At 38.9% G+C, this 14,293-nt stretch overlaps 2 protein-coding genes across 2 annotated transcripts; one reads left to right on the top strand and one right to left on the bottom strand.

Moving 5' to 3' along the window:
* Positions 1-586: 586 nt before the first annotated feature.
* Positions 587-10,837, top strand: LOC117613911 (DNA topoisomerase 1 beta-like). The gene is made up of 16 exons (XM_034342527.1): positions 587-974; positions 6,945-7,681; positions 7,770-7,964; positions 8,051-8,131; positions 8,361-8,420; positions 8,576-8,670; positions 8,773-8,929; positions 9,040-9,165; positions 9,263-9,343; positions 9,452-9,542; positions 9,646-9,779; positions 9,868-9,936; positions 10,030-10,119; positions 10,214-10,317; positions 10,396-10,564; positions 10,650-10,837. The coding sequence occupies exons 1-16, from the start codon at positions 587-589 to the stop codon at positions 10,716-10,718; spliced, it is 2,646 nt and encodes an 881-aa protein (XP_034198418.1). The 3' UTR covers positions 10,719-10,837.
* A 305-nt stretch (positions 10,838-11,142) lies between these two features.
* LOC117635033 lies at positions 11,143-12,446 on the bottom strand. Its single transcript, XM_034369364.1, has one exon. The coding sequence runs from the start codon at positions 12,218-12,220 to the stop codon at positions 11,675-11,677; it is 546 nt and encodes a 181-aa protein (XP_034225255.1). The 5' UTR covers positions 12,221-12,446; the 3' UTR covers positions 11,143-11,674.
* Between the last annotated feature and the right edge of the window lie 1,847 nt (positions 12,447-14,293).

The raw sequence follows: 14,293 nt of genomic DNA, 5'->3' as shown, positions 1-14,293 counted from the left end.
TTCAAAAGTAAACTTTTGAAGTGCAGTGCCCAGAGAACCACGTCGTTTTCGGAGTACAAAAAGTCAATTGGCTTTATTACTAACCAAGTCGGTTTCTCCTACTATAACGTCGTGGTAAGGACATACTAGGGTGGCTTTTGTAAGAACCGTTGTCGTATTGATCTTTGGGACAATATAAAAAAAAAATTCGCCACCTAACCTAAAATTTTACGTTCTCTCTAACCGATAAACATTTTCAATTTCCTCTCAGTTTCCCTCTCATTTCCCAAAAGCTGCGTGTCTAATTCTCTTCATCTTCCTCGTCTTCGTCCCCAAAACTCCAAAGTTTACTTCCGAAAAAAACTTTCTTTGCAAGCCTTTCTCACTCTCTTTTTCTTTTTTCAATATCATTTGAAGTTTTTTTTTTTTTTTTTTTTTTAAGAACGAGTCTGGAAACAAGACTTCTTTCAAAAGGAAAAAATCTTTCACTGGTTTGAATAAAATAACTAGTCCCTTAGTATCATGTCGTGTGAGGACGACGGTTTTGTCTTGTATTTGACGTGGTGTGAGAATTACATACAAGACAAAACCAAGTCCCTCTTGTGAGATGCAGAGTTACATTAGTGTTTTGGCACACACCAAAGTCCCTCTTGTGGACAAGAAATGGATTCAATTGCCCAAGGACCTGAAGGAGCAGATTTGGGAAGCTGTTCAAATGGCTTATGTTGTTGGGGAATGGAGCAAGAAGATGGTGCTGTCATCTGACGCCAAAAAATGGAAGGATTTCAAGTCTACCTTAACTAGGCAGTTTATCCTTCCATTCGCAAATGAGAAGGAGAAGTTAAAAGAACCTCATCAGCTTTATAACTTCATAGAGGAATTGCAATGGGATGCTTTTGTAGCTTCAAGATTATCCCCAGATTTTGAGGCTGTGCATTCTGAGCAGTCACAGAGGAGGAAAAAATGCGAGTACAACCATAGGTTGTCTCGAAAAGGTATGTTGGTTTGGATGACCAATTGGAAGAAACCATGTCCGATGAAGAAATCGATTCTTCTCTACTATGGAAGAAGGCAAGAGAAGATAAACAGTGAAGCATCCTTAATCCAAAGGTTGCAGAGAAGGCAAAATTAATCGTAAGTCTCATTGACTCTTTTCTAAATTTGTAAAACAGAGGTTTTATTTTTCATTTAGACGTCGTTCGTATTAGTAACCGACGTTAGACATGAAACACTACAACGGTTTTTATTTACAGCCGTTTAAAAATGATATAACGTAAGTATTTTTATGAAACCGACTTATGTATTGAATTACCACGACAATTTATATTTCTGAGTTAACGTTTTAAATTAAAGTTTTAAACTTTCTTCATATTCATTTAGACGTCGTTCGTTTTAGTAACTGTCGTTAGACATGAAACACCACAACGATTTTTATTTACCGCCGTTTTAAAATTGATATGACGTTAATATTTTTTGAAAACCGACGTCTGTATTGAATTAGCACGACAGTTTATATTTCTGTGTTAGACATTTTAAATTAAAGTTTTAAACTTTCTTCACACACACACAAACACACACACACACACACACACACTCTCTCTCTCTCTCTCTCTCTCTCTCTCTCTCTCTCTCTCTCTCTCTCTACAATTGATTTGTACACTATTTCTGAAAATCCATGAATATTTTGGTTAAGATTTTTTTTCTCTGGATGTCAATTATACGACAGTTTTTTCATACACCGACGTTAGAATACATACACAACGAGACGTGTAAAATGAATTACTGCGTCAGTTTTTTAAATAACTCGTCGTCTTTATTGATTTACCACATCGGTTAATATTTTTTATTTAGTTGTTTATTTTATCTGTTTTACAATATGTTCACTCACTAACATTCTCTCTCTCTCTTTTAGGATGATTTATAAATTGAAAAAACAAGTTTCCGAGGGCACTCTGACTGTCTCTAGGAGCAACAATATTTTGACCTGGGCTTTGGGAACCCTTGAGCATAGTGGGAGAGTCAAAGGTGTTGGAGCTGGGGTTTCCCCAACTCAATTCTTCAATTTTCCGAGACAGCAGAGAGTAAAATTTTGCTGACAAATTGAAGGAAAGTGTTATGGAGGTAGTGAGAGAAGAAACCAAAAGGATTGAAGCCGGGGCAAAGGAAACGGTTTTGGAGGCTGTTAGAGCAAACAGGAAAATTTTGTTGAAACAATTCAGGGGGCACTACAATAAATAAGCTCAAAATAAATGATCATATGTGATTGACTAGGAATACCGACATATAAATAAGTTTCTCTCCTTGTGTTAAACTTTACTAATTTCAGTGATGATTTAATTTCATATATTATCTCCTTTTTGGGCAGTGCATGAGGTAATGCTCAACTAATGTTGTTATTAGACTAGCAAAGTGCAAATGTATGGGTTTTGGAGTAAGCAGGAAGCCAAAATTAATTTCGGTTAAGGGAGTTGCTAAATTTGGTAAATTTCTCTCAATTATTATCAAGTGATGTCACTTAGACTAATCAGATGGGCTACTGTTGCTGATGTTTACTTAAGCTACTTAGAGCATTCACAATGGGCTCTCTAAACCACCTCCTTAGACAAATTTTAGGGAAGAATTGTAAAAATACAACTCCAACCATGACAGGACCCGACCCAATTTTCGCTTTGGAAATCGAGCCGTATCCTGTGCGTGTCCGACACTTGGCGCATGTCGGGCACGAATGACCTTTTTACCCTTCTCTTTCCAAATTCTTTTTAAAACTTCCCTTAGACTTCTGCCGAAAATTCGGCAGAGTCTCCCCTGTATTTTGACCAAACCCAAAGTCTTCCACCTGTCAAACAGTCTCAAATAACACACCAACTGCCAGACTAACTCAACCAACAGATCTCAACTCCAGTTTCTCATGTTCAACAAGATATCAGAGCATTTCTATACAAATTTACAGAACTATAAGAAATTTACAACGAGATCCTACACTTTGGTGGTGGGGCGATAGCTGGGAAGATGGCCCGAGTGGTTTCCTTCGTACTTCTACGGCCTGGGGGCGAAAAACAAGGTTAAAATTGTGAGTGGACAAAAATAATGTTCGTGAAAACAATTTAGAACATAATAACCCCCGTTTGAAAAACATAGGGATATAAAAGCTATGATTTGATCATAATCAAACTTGAGACATTCAAATAAACATGGATAAATATAATTATATAAATGCTCACGTAATTGAACAAAGATATATCGGTATAACACATGTATGAGTATCGAAGGTACTGATATAAATGAGTGAAACAATAACTGCATTAAAAAGCTTAAACTCCTTTAAAACTGCCACCTAATTGTACCCCTGTAATAACCGTCAATTCCCCTGGCAGGTCTCGGGCGTCACGCAGGCTACTCGAGCCGCAAACTGGCGAAATCAGGGAACTATGATCAGCCTGATCCGCCGGCAAGTCTCGATGACACCAAGTCCACTCGAGCCGCTCTGGCAGGATGCAGGGGACCGTAGTCAGCCTGATCCGCAATCCTGGCAGGTCTCGGGGACACAGAGTCAGCCGAGCCGCAATCCTGGCAGGTCTCGGGACACCAAGTCTGCCGAGCCGCAAATCCTGGCACTCACGGTCCGAGCGTCCCCGAAACTCGTGAGGCGAAGTCAAGTGCACTGACATAAACTGAAATCGGACTGGATGTCCGTAGACATCGGTCCAACTCTGGGTAATCACCAAATAGAGGGTGGGTACATGGTGGTCTAAAATAACTATCTCTGATAAAATCTGATATCCTCTGTACTCTGGTAAATCTGAGTTAAATTACTATTTTCTGTATCAAGAATCTCCAATCTGTTTATTCGGCTAAATTTTTATAAAAAAAAGTAAAGATATTTCTCAATAAAATTCATGTTATATCACTTATTCAAGATCAAATAGAAAATATAATTATAAAATCTTTTAAGAAAGAAAAGTCCACTCACAGCTGGTCCGAGCTAGCTGGACCCTTCGAAGGTCCCTCCTGTGGGTTAACTGGACTTCTGGTGCCTGATTATCCAAGAATAATAAATTAATAAACTGCTAAAATAAAAAGAATTCAATTAAACACCCTGCCCCGGCTCCTAGAAATACATGCACTCGAATTCAAGTTACTCCTATGCCCACATTAGCCTTTTAAACACTTAAATCAATTTTGGAAGACCCGACGCGTAACTAAGCGATAACCCACCAGACCGGCCGATCCGGGACCCGTGGGGTCCACGATCTCCGATGGCCAATCTAGGCTTCCTTGAAGGTTCCTTACAGAGAAGGAACCATGTTCCGCGAATTTGGTCCTAAACGGACGGTCGGATTGGCCAAAATCGCGTTATCGCTTAAAATCAAAACCCTAGCACCAGGGTTCGCGATTTCGGAGTATCCAGGACTCCGATTCACAATCCGTAGAATCCTACACGATCCGGGAATCACGTAGACCGACATATCCAAAATTCAGCGCGATCCGACGATTGGACGACACTGCACCCAAGAATCGCGCGATATGGAACATCCGTTCGGGGCTCAAACGGACTCCGAATCGAGATCCGCGAAATCCTACGCGCTCGTGACGACACGAGGATCTCAAAACTGTCCAGAGTCGCTCCACCACCCTCGCCCACGCGCCACCACACGCGCGGGCAGGTTCGGGTGTCCAAAGCGATTGGGGTTCGTCGAAAAATCTCGGAACCAAGACTCCAAACTCCTATCCTAGGTATAACACCCCATTTGGAGCCACTTTTGTTCTTGGACATACCCCAAAAAGTGGCCGGAAATGGCCGATCACGGTGGCCGAAGTTCGGTCGATTTTAAAATTGAAAATCGAGTAATCTAGAGGTGAAATCGATCTAAACCCAGCCAACCATCAGTTAGAGCAAGAAAAATAGCTGAGAAACCATACCTTACTCGATTGATTTGGTGGAGAATTGAAGGAGAACGAAGGAGATGAAGTTTGGATGAAAAACCGGCGGAAATCGCCAGTTTCCGACCAATTCCCAGCGGTCCAAGGCCGGCGACGGGTAGAGGAAGGGAGGCGGCGGCGAGGCGGACCGATTGGCACCAACGGCGGAGGTCGCCGTGCCCTGTAGCGGCGGCACGCTCAAACTGAAACAGGGAGGGGGGCGGCAGTCGCGACGGGAGAGAAGGGAGAAGGAAGAGATAAAATCTGACTTTTTCCAAATTACCGTTTTGCCCTTCGCGGTATTTTGATCGCATCTTCTTCGTTACAACTCCAATTCGGGTCTACTCCGTGTCTACGGACTCGTTTCGCCGTGCTCTACGCAACGGCTCAAGCGAAATTCCCAAATTCTTTCTCGATCAAAAAGTCAAATTTTCTCCCATTAAAATATGCGAGGGCAAAATCGTCTTTTGGGTAGAATAAAGAAATCTTAATTTTTAGATATTTTGGTTTTGGTTCTTACAAACCATGCTCCCTATCCACCTCCTAAAATAGAAAGACCTCTAGGAGCTCCTAAATCTGAGGAGAGAGAAATGACTCCTAATGACTTCCTATAATTTAATGCTACTTTATTTAATGCTAACTATTTTTTTTTTTTAATAGAGATGAACCAATCAAAAAAGAGTTATAGCATTTATGACTTCCTAAACTAGAGAGCATGATTGAAGTTTAAATTTTATAGAGAGCTCCTAAAATAACTTTTATATGTTTTTAGCTAAAATTTAACTGAAAAATAGAGAGCATGATTGTGTATGCTCTTAGACTAATTTGGGCTATGTGTATCCTTTGTTTTGAGAGCAGAGAATCTCATATCTAGAATTCTAAGCCTCACATAACAATATATTGAGCCTCTTTATTAATGGTCAATTAATTTTGGGGTTTGCATACTCTGATTCTAATATGACATATTCATGTGATGAGCTTAATGCGTGGTTGCACATTAGGTCTGTTGATGCATGATGCGGGAGTTGGTTGCACGGACTACAAGTCACCCAAGTTATAAAAATGGGCTGAAATGGAATATTTGTCTTAAATCAGTAACGAAAGTAAACAACATGAGTAAAATCAACAAAATTCAAACCACAATACCTAAAGTTACAGTTTCCTCAAATCGCACGGACCATTTGTGACTCTTTGACTTATATCATACATAAATTTGAAATAATAGAATTTGTATTTTACAAGTAGGTTTGTAAACATAAGCCCAACCTAACCTAAAAACCGTTACCTAGGCTCTATGGCCCGATCCTAACTTGCTCTAATTTTTGTCAGTTAGTTACTATTATTGTTGTAACTTTTTTTTTCAACCAGGTCTAGTCCAATGAAAATGTCCTTGACTTGCAGACCAATAGTCTCAAGACAAAACCCCGTTGCACTTTTCTTTACATATATTGATCAATTTCTATTTGAGTTTCCTGCTTTACCATTTTTTCTTTTTAATTATTTTTAAAAAGTAAACATGGGACTCCCTTAAAAATAGGAAACCATTTTTTTTTTTCCTTTTTTTCAGAAAGTAGGAGAACATGTAATTTATGTTTCCTGTTGTTGTATGTGTGTTTTAAGTAACGGTTCTAATTTGCTAAATTGTTAATGCTGTATTTTATCCTTGTTCAATATTCACACCCTACTTTCATATTTGTGCTGAACTTTAGAGATCAGAAGCTGCAAGTTCAATTTATTCCTTGACGAACAAGTACGCCTTTCCTTAAGACTCTTTCTTTTGCTTTTGCGCCATTAGGGTTTGATCTCTGTGCATTCCATTGTATGCTTATGATATCCTCTCTGATTCTCTTACGATTATGGTGTTTGGAAATGTAGGGTTACATTCCCTCATTCCCTGCAACATTTATCTGATCTCGTTATGTACGCAGCTCTCTCTTTCACATTTATCTGGTGTTTGGAAATTGAATTTTTGATAATATAAAGAAAACTTATAGAGAAGACAACAAGGATTGCATGCATCTAAATACACAAGGTCCAAACTCAAGTGTTGCAAAAGGGTAAGATGGTTCCATCAACCAAGTCATCACCAGTAAAATCTCCATTATCAAGCCCAGAAGCTTCAACTTCATCTGCCAGGACCTCACCAGTATCCAATTCAATAGCATCAGCTTCATTAGAGGGTCAGTCAGAACAGCTATCAGAACAGATTAAGCCTGCCGCTGTTGAAGAAGAAAGTAAGACTTCTATTGATTCGGAAGAGGATGACAAACCTTTGTCATCAAGGCTTCGAATGAAGCCGAAACCTCAGAAGAAAACTTCTTCTCTGGTCTCTGGTAAGAGGCCTCTAGATGAGGCCAACGTCTCTAAGCAGTCTTCAGTTAAAAGGCCAAAAGTTTCGGAATCTTCTACTTCTGCAAAGAACAAGCAGGTGTCAGCCAAAAAAGAAGCAAAGGAAGAGGAGGATGATTACTTCATTACAATTGCCGATCGAGCTAAGAAAGTCGGGTCAGATAATAAATCATCTGTGGCATTGACAAAGCCAAAAAAGGTAACAAAAGTGGGTTCATCTTCAATCAAGAAAACGATCAAGAAGGACAAAAAAGGTTCAAATTTTTCGAAGTATTCTAAATCAACGAAGGTGGCGCCAAGCTCTAATGATGGGCAGGAAAAATGGGCTACTTTAGTTCACAATGGTGTCATCTTCCCACCTCCATACAAGCCTCATGGGGTGAAGATGCTCTACAATGGGGAGCCAGCCAACTTAACTCCTGAACAAGAGGAGGTCTCTGTCTCTCACTCTTTCGATGATCTATATATTTCTTGTTTTGTGTATATTATAATTCCTTGATGATTTAAGTTTGTAAGTGCAGGTTGCGACGATGTATGCCTTGATGAAGGACACAGAATATGTGCAGAAAAAAACATTCAGAAACAATTTCTGGAATGATTGGCAAAAGTTGCTTGGGAAGAGGCATGTAATTCAGAAATTGGATGCTTGTGATTATACCCCAATATATGACTGGTATCAGAATGAAAAGGAGAAAAAGAAACAGCTGAGTAAGGAAGTAAGTTGGTAGCTAGCTCGAATTCATTGATTTTCCTTATACCTCCTTCTTGTTGCAAAATTCTTAAGGAGTTTGTGTTGATGCAGGACAAAAAGGCCTTGCAGGAAGAGAAACTGAAACAAGAGGAGAAGTATATGTGGGCTATTGTTGATGGTGTGAAAGAGAAGGTTATCACTAGCTTTTTGATTGCTTTTTCCCCTGTAACCTAGTCTGCAATCTGGTTAGCCCATCTGCAATATATCTACAAAACTTATGGTGCTTTTCTGATTGTGGATATGGCAGATCTGCTATGTCAATTAATATGTTGTTGAATAATAGTAGCTTAGCTCTGTTCTTTGCATTTTATCATTAAATAAGTAGTTTGCCTAGTGATTTCTGGTTCCAATCTTAACACAGGTTGGAAACTTCAGAGTTGAACCACCTGGATTATTCCGAGGCCGTGGGGAGCATCCAAAGGTTGTTTGATATTTCTTTTTTCTCTGTGACACAGATTTCAGTTTTGTCGATGATGAGATAGTTTGATATGTGGTGGCTATCTGTTGAAGTGTTTACACTGATTCTGAGTTTTCTTTGCATATGTTGCCGTTAATTCTTGTTATATATGGTATCAGTTGGGAAAGCTGAAACGGCGGATTCGTCCAAGCGATGTTACGATCAATATAGGAAAGGATGCCCCGATTCCAGAATGTCCCATCCCTGGTGAAAGGTTTTGTTAAAACAACAGAACTCATTTACTTCCGAAGTTATGATAGTTTTTGCTTTTCATTAACTGATTTGGAGTTTAAATCAATACATTTGATCTATGCAGCTGGAAAGAAGTAAGGCATGACAATATGGTTACATGGTTAGCCTTCTGGAACGATCCAATCAACCAAAAGTTATTCAAATATGTGTTTCTGTCACCTAGTAGTTCCTTGAAGGGGCAAAGTGACAAGGAGAAATATGAGAAAGCAAGGATGCTGAAGGTTTTTTAAATGGGAACATGCCCTTAAACTTTTGAAGATAGTAGTTTTTTCGGATAACATAGAAGATGCTTGCCATCATATTGATGAAAACCCTGCTATTTTGAGTGCAGGACTACATAGGAAACATCAGGGCTGCATACACTAAGGATTTTACAAGTAAAGATGGCGCAAAGCGGCAGATAGCAGTTGCTACCTATCTCATCGATAAACTTGCTCTCAGGGCCGGCAATGAGAAGGTAGAGCAAGCATGCAATTCAAAGTTTTAAACCATTTGTCCACAAAGAAGTGGACAGGACTGTTTATGATTGTTTTTTATTGATCGATCTACTGCAGGAGGATGATGAAGCCGATACTGTTGGTTGCTGCACTTTAAAAGTAGAGAATGTACAAGCAATTGCCCCCAACTCCTTGGAGGTAATGCCTTGCTGCTGTTATAGAAATTTTTTGAAGTCATTGCAGGTAGTCTGCCAATGTATTTATCACCAGTAAATAACCAGTCAACTCTGTTGTTTATAATCTCAGTTCAACTTCCTTGGTAAAGATTCAATCAGATATGAAAATACTGTTGAAGTTGAGGTTCCTGTTTACAAAGCAATCATACAGTTCCAGGCTGGTGAGTTGGTGGCTTTATAATTTCAGCCTATTTCCTTCTTCTTTTTCTGGTCATTGAAGCTAAAGAATGTGTTCGACTTTGTTCTTTTTTCTATTCGCTTCAGGGAAGCGTGGCAATGATGATCTGTTTGACAAGTTGGATACCAGTAAATTGAATGCTCATCTGAAAGAACTGATGCCTGGCCTTACAGCCAAAGTTTTCCGTACCTACAATGCATCGATCACATTGGATAACATAGTAAGTTAATCTCCTGCCCCTCTCCCTGTTTCAATTTCCTTTTATGATGATTTGTTTTTCCTTATTTTTTTTCTTGGCCTGACGGCAGTTGAACAAGGAAACCAGAGAGGGAGATGTTTCAGAGAAACTTGTTGTTTATCAGCACGCAAACAAAGAGGTATAGCAGTCAATCCCTTGAGAATTTGTACTAAGTTTATAGCAATGCTCCTTTTGACTCAGTGCAATCTACGATTTTCGGCATTCGTTGCAGGTTGCCATCATTTGTAATCATCAACGTACTGTCTCAAAGTCTCATGATGCACAGATGTCTAAGTTAATGGAGAAGATTGGTGGCCTTCAGGTAATCACCTAATCTGAGTAGGTTTATAAACTCATGGTATTGAAATGCTTGCCTATTTCTTGCTCTGGAACTCATTCTCTTTTCGGGGTTGTAGGGCACCCTGAAAGAGCTGAAAACAGATTTGGACAGGGTCAGAAAGGGAAAGCCTCCGCTGGAAGATGCCAATGGGAAGCGAAAGAGAAACTTGACCCCGGAAGCGTAAGTTTACTTCATTTGTCTGCTTAGTGTTCATCATGTCTGGATATGGCCTTTCATGGTATTTTTCGATTGACACAGGTTGGAGAAGAAGATAGCTAATACGACAGAAAAGATTGAAAAAATGGAAGCGGACATGAGAACCAAAGAGGATCTGAAAACAGTGGCATTAGGAACGTCCAAGACCAACTATCTTGACCCCAGAATCACTGTTGCATGGTGCAAGCGACATGAAGTTCCACTTGAGAAGGTAGGTTTGTTAAAAGATTTGCTAATTGGTTTGGTTTGTATGAGCTAGGGTATGCTATATGCTTGACCATTTTCCATTGGCACAGATATTCAACAAATTCCTCCTGGAAAAGTTTGCCTGGGCAATGGATGTGGACTTTGACTTCAGATTCTGATATTTAGGAGATGTTGCTCACATGGCCACCAATTTTCCTTCTTTGCACACATGTACACTTCAAAAACAAGAGAGGATGCTTGCTTGTACAATTCAATCTATTTCATTCAAGAGTCTATTGCAGAGCAGATGTGGATTATAGACCAATCGACCAGAACAGTGAGTCCGAGTATGTCCCCTAAGACCCAAATTCGGATCTTTCTCTTCGTAGATTAGATTAATTCACATAAACTCATTGAGACTATAAAAAAACAAAAGACACAAAAAGTCCCTACTCAATGGAATCTGTGACTTCGCTTTAATGATCCCCCTTGTCTTCTTTAAAATATGATCTTTATGTTTGGGATTTTGGGTTTCTGATCTGTTTTGAGAGGAATTCAAAGTACTTGCAGAGCCCAAAAAAAAAAAAAATAGAAAAACACAAGTTTAAAATGAAAAGATAAAATTAAGAATTCTTCTTCTGCCCAAATTTTATCTTTCTTTACAATACATTATACATAAAAACCCACTGACAAATTCCCAACAGAGCAGAAAAACATTCAACATTTTACAGCCCAACCTACAAAACACATCAAACTCACTAAATAACCAAACCATCCCAATTCCCAAATATAACAAATCAACCCCCCATTTCCCACTTTTTTTTCTTCTTCCATCTTCCCTTTCCCACCCCATCCTAACTTTAAATTTACCAATATACCACATAATTCTTCATTAACAACCCCACAATATTTCCCATAACAACCTGATAAGATTAGCTACACCAACCAAGTGACAAACTTTAGATAAATTACTAATTCGCCCCCGTCGTCTTCCAGATTTCAAGATCCACCGCCGTTTAAAAAAATCACGGACAGATCCTACCTCGAAAACTGAGACGACAAAGGACAGAACCGTTTTTCGGATCCAGATCCAGTCGGGGCCTTCTTCGGGTCCTCGGATCCGGATCTTCTCTTTTCAATCCAACCGGAGCAACCGCCGCAGGTCTCGAGTCGCCAAGTCACCGTCGACGATCTTCGATACCTGCTTCTTCTTCGAAAACGACGGCAGCGGGAGCGCACTTGGCTCCGGCGAAACCGCGAACGCCGATCCGGCGTACATGTCGGTCTTTCCCTCCACCGGAGGCTTCAGATCCACGATCCGCACCTGCTTCGGCACCATTTCTGGGTCGGGTCCCAACCTCTCGGTCCCGGTCACGACCAGTCCGCCCTTATTTCCTTTCGTCTTCGAATCCAGCGACTCGCCGCGCCTCAAGATCGTGACTTTCTCCATCTTGAAGCCGCGAAGGTCTTCGGAGCTGGATCTCTTGGAGACCACCGCCGGCTGCACGTGGATCCTCCTCGGGTCGGAGCGCACCACCTGTTTTCTAGGTCTAGGGTTAGAAACGTAATTCTGGTTAGGTACGGGGTTGCCATAGTAACTCTTCCGGCGCACAAAGGACGCCGGAGGGACTCTGATCCGTTCGATCAGACAATCCTGAGGCCTCAATATCTCAGTTCCCATAATAACTACAAATCAAAAAAATCAAAATCCCCTAAAAATTGAAAAAACGAAAGAGAAAAACACTAGTTTTTTTTTTTTTCTTTTTTTTTCTTTTTTGGCCTCTTCTTCTACCTCACATGGGGGGGGGGAGAAGAAGGAGGTTGTATTTTTTGGTGTTTTCCGCACTGTTGGAAATTTCCCCTCTCTAAATCCGTTTCTTGTGTTTCGTGGGTGTTGTGATAAATGGAGGGGGAGTTTATATACATGCAAAGACGAAGATAACGAGCGAGCGAAAGGTCCTACCGACCTTCGCTACTCGACGCGTGAGGCCGCCACGTTTTCATTTTCAAAGCCATTCGGCTGAAAAGCTGACTAGGTCTTTCGGCCCACCCCGAAGTGGGACCCAGCCGATGTCTGTTTTAACAGAGTCGTTAGGTTCCCTTGTCTGGTTTCCGTTATCGGTAACGGCGTCACGGTTATGGTGGGTGGACCGAGTTTTTTTTTTTTGTGGTTGCCTTGTGAGTGTCATAAAAGCGAAATGTTAATGTCTGATTTAAAAAATGTCTTGTTTTGGACTCTTGGGGATGTTGCCTTATTGTTATTATTCGTTAATCTATATATATAGCAAAAGAAAATTATGAAATATTTGAAACATCATAAAATATCTTTAGTTAATGTAAACATTAAGAATTGAAATTATTAATTAAATGAGGATATTATGGTAAATTCACACTTTTTCATATTTAAATTAAATTAAATTAAAAGAAAAATCAGATAATGGATCCTATTTTTATAGAACACAACTACCCATTATCTTTTTTAATTCTAAAATAAATTTAAATTTTTTATAAAAAAAAAGTCTCACAGACGCAGAAGCACGTGTGAAAAAGTTAATTTTGTTTATAAAGTTGTTTAGGTCTTGTGATTAGTTACATATTTTATTTGGGTTTGGGTTAGTTGGATGATTTTTTTTTTTTAAAGGTGTAATCATTTAAAGAGTTTGATTGTCATTTCTTTCTTGTTTTACACGCAGGAGCTAGGAAGGAAGGTGTAATGAAAATTGAAGATTGAAGAGGCATGGTTGTTTTTGTTGACCAAAATTATATGGAATTTAGCATAATGAAAAGGGCATCGATGTTCGAATTCTTATAGCTTTTTTACTTTGTGTTTGTGTGAAGAAACCCCCTTCTATTTTTAACTTTGACAACTAAAAAAAGGTGTAGAGAGAAAATTTTGATATTTTAATGTAATTCAAGGGTGTATTATGGAAAGGAAAAGAAAAAAGAATGTGGTTTTAAAAATACCTATTGTTTTACATGAACATATAAGTTATAACATCGTGTTTGTGTGAAGAAACCCCCTTCTATTTTTAACTTTGGCAACCAAAAAAAGGTGTAGAGAGAAAATTTTGATATTTTAATGTAATTCAAGGGTGTATTATGGAAAGGAAAAGAAATTTTGAATAACCTTACAAAATAAGCAAAGATTATAGAGAAACACAAAACAATAACTCAACAATATTTAAGAATAATTATTTATGATAAACATGAATAGGAAGAATGGTGACATAATAAAAGTAAACTATTTATAATATATATAAAATTAAAATAAAACTATGAAAGGAAAAACATAATTTAAATAAATAATGTTGCACTAAGGATGCCACGTGCAATATTTTTGCTCTCAACTATTAATCAAAATTTTACTGTTACCAAGTATTTTATTCGAGCACTTACTTTTAACGGTTGTCGTTAGAGTTCAGTTATTATTCTCTCGTTTCCTGAATGAATAAAAAATATATCAATATCACCTCATCTAGTATTACAACATTGTTAGAATATTAACTACATATGATTAAGATGTGAAATCTGACCTTTAATCTCTTGAGATTTTGTTCCTTCGAATTTTGTCTTAAGCATAGAAAGCTAAACATATCTTGGGCCCTTATATAATCCTTTTTCGTCAACCTCGTGATTTACACCTTAATTGCTTTAACCAACCTCTTAATTTCCCAACCATGCTCCTTATATTATAAATTAACTTGTGAGAATACATTAAAAGAGAATGCTAGCAATCTTCTTTAACTAAGCAATT

The sequence above is a fragment of the Prunus dulcis genome, chromosome 1 (assembly GCF_902201215.1).
Source record: "Prunus dulcis chromosome 1, ALMONDv2, whole genome shotgun sequence".
Taxonomy (NCBI): Eukaryota; Viridiplantae; Streptophyta; class Magnoliopsida; order Rosales; family Rosaceae; genus Prunus; species Prunus dulcis.
This window is presented reverse-complemented; position numbering and strand designations above follow the sequence as displayed.

Coding starts and splice junctions, on each gene's coding strand:
- LOC117613911 (XM_034342527.1), top strand. CDS start 587: ATGCAGAGTTACATTAGTGTTTTGGCACACACCAAAGTCCCTCTTGTG. Junction 7,682..7,769: donor TAACTCCTGAACAAGAGGAG/GTCTCTGTCTCT, acceptor TTGTAAGTGCAG/GTTGCGACGATGTATGCCTT. Junction 9,543..9,645: donor AATCATACAGTTCCAGGCTG/GTGAGTTGGTGG, acceptor TATTCGCTTCAG/GGAAGCGTGGCAATGATGAT.
- LOC117635033 (XM_034369364.1), bottom strand. CDS start 12,220: ATGGGAACTGAGATATTGAGGCCTCAGGATTGTCTGATCGAACGGATC.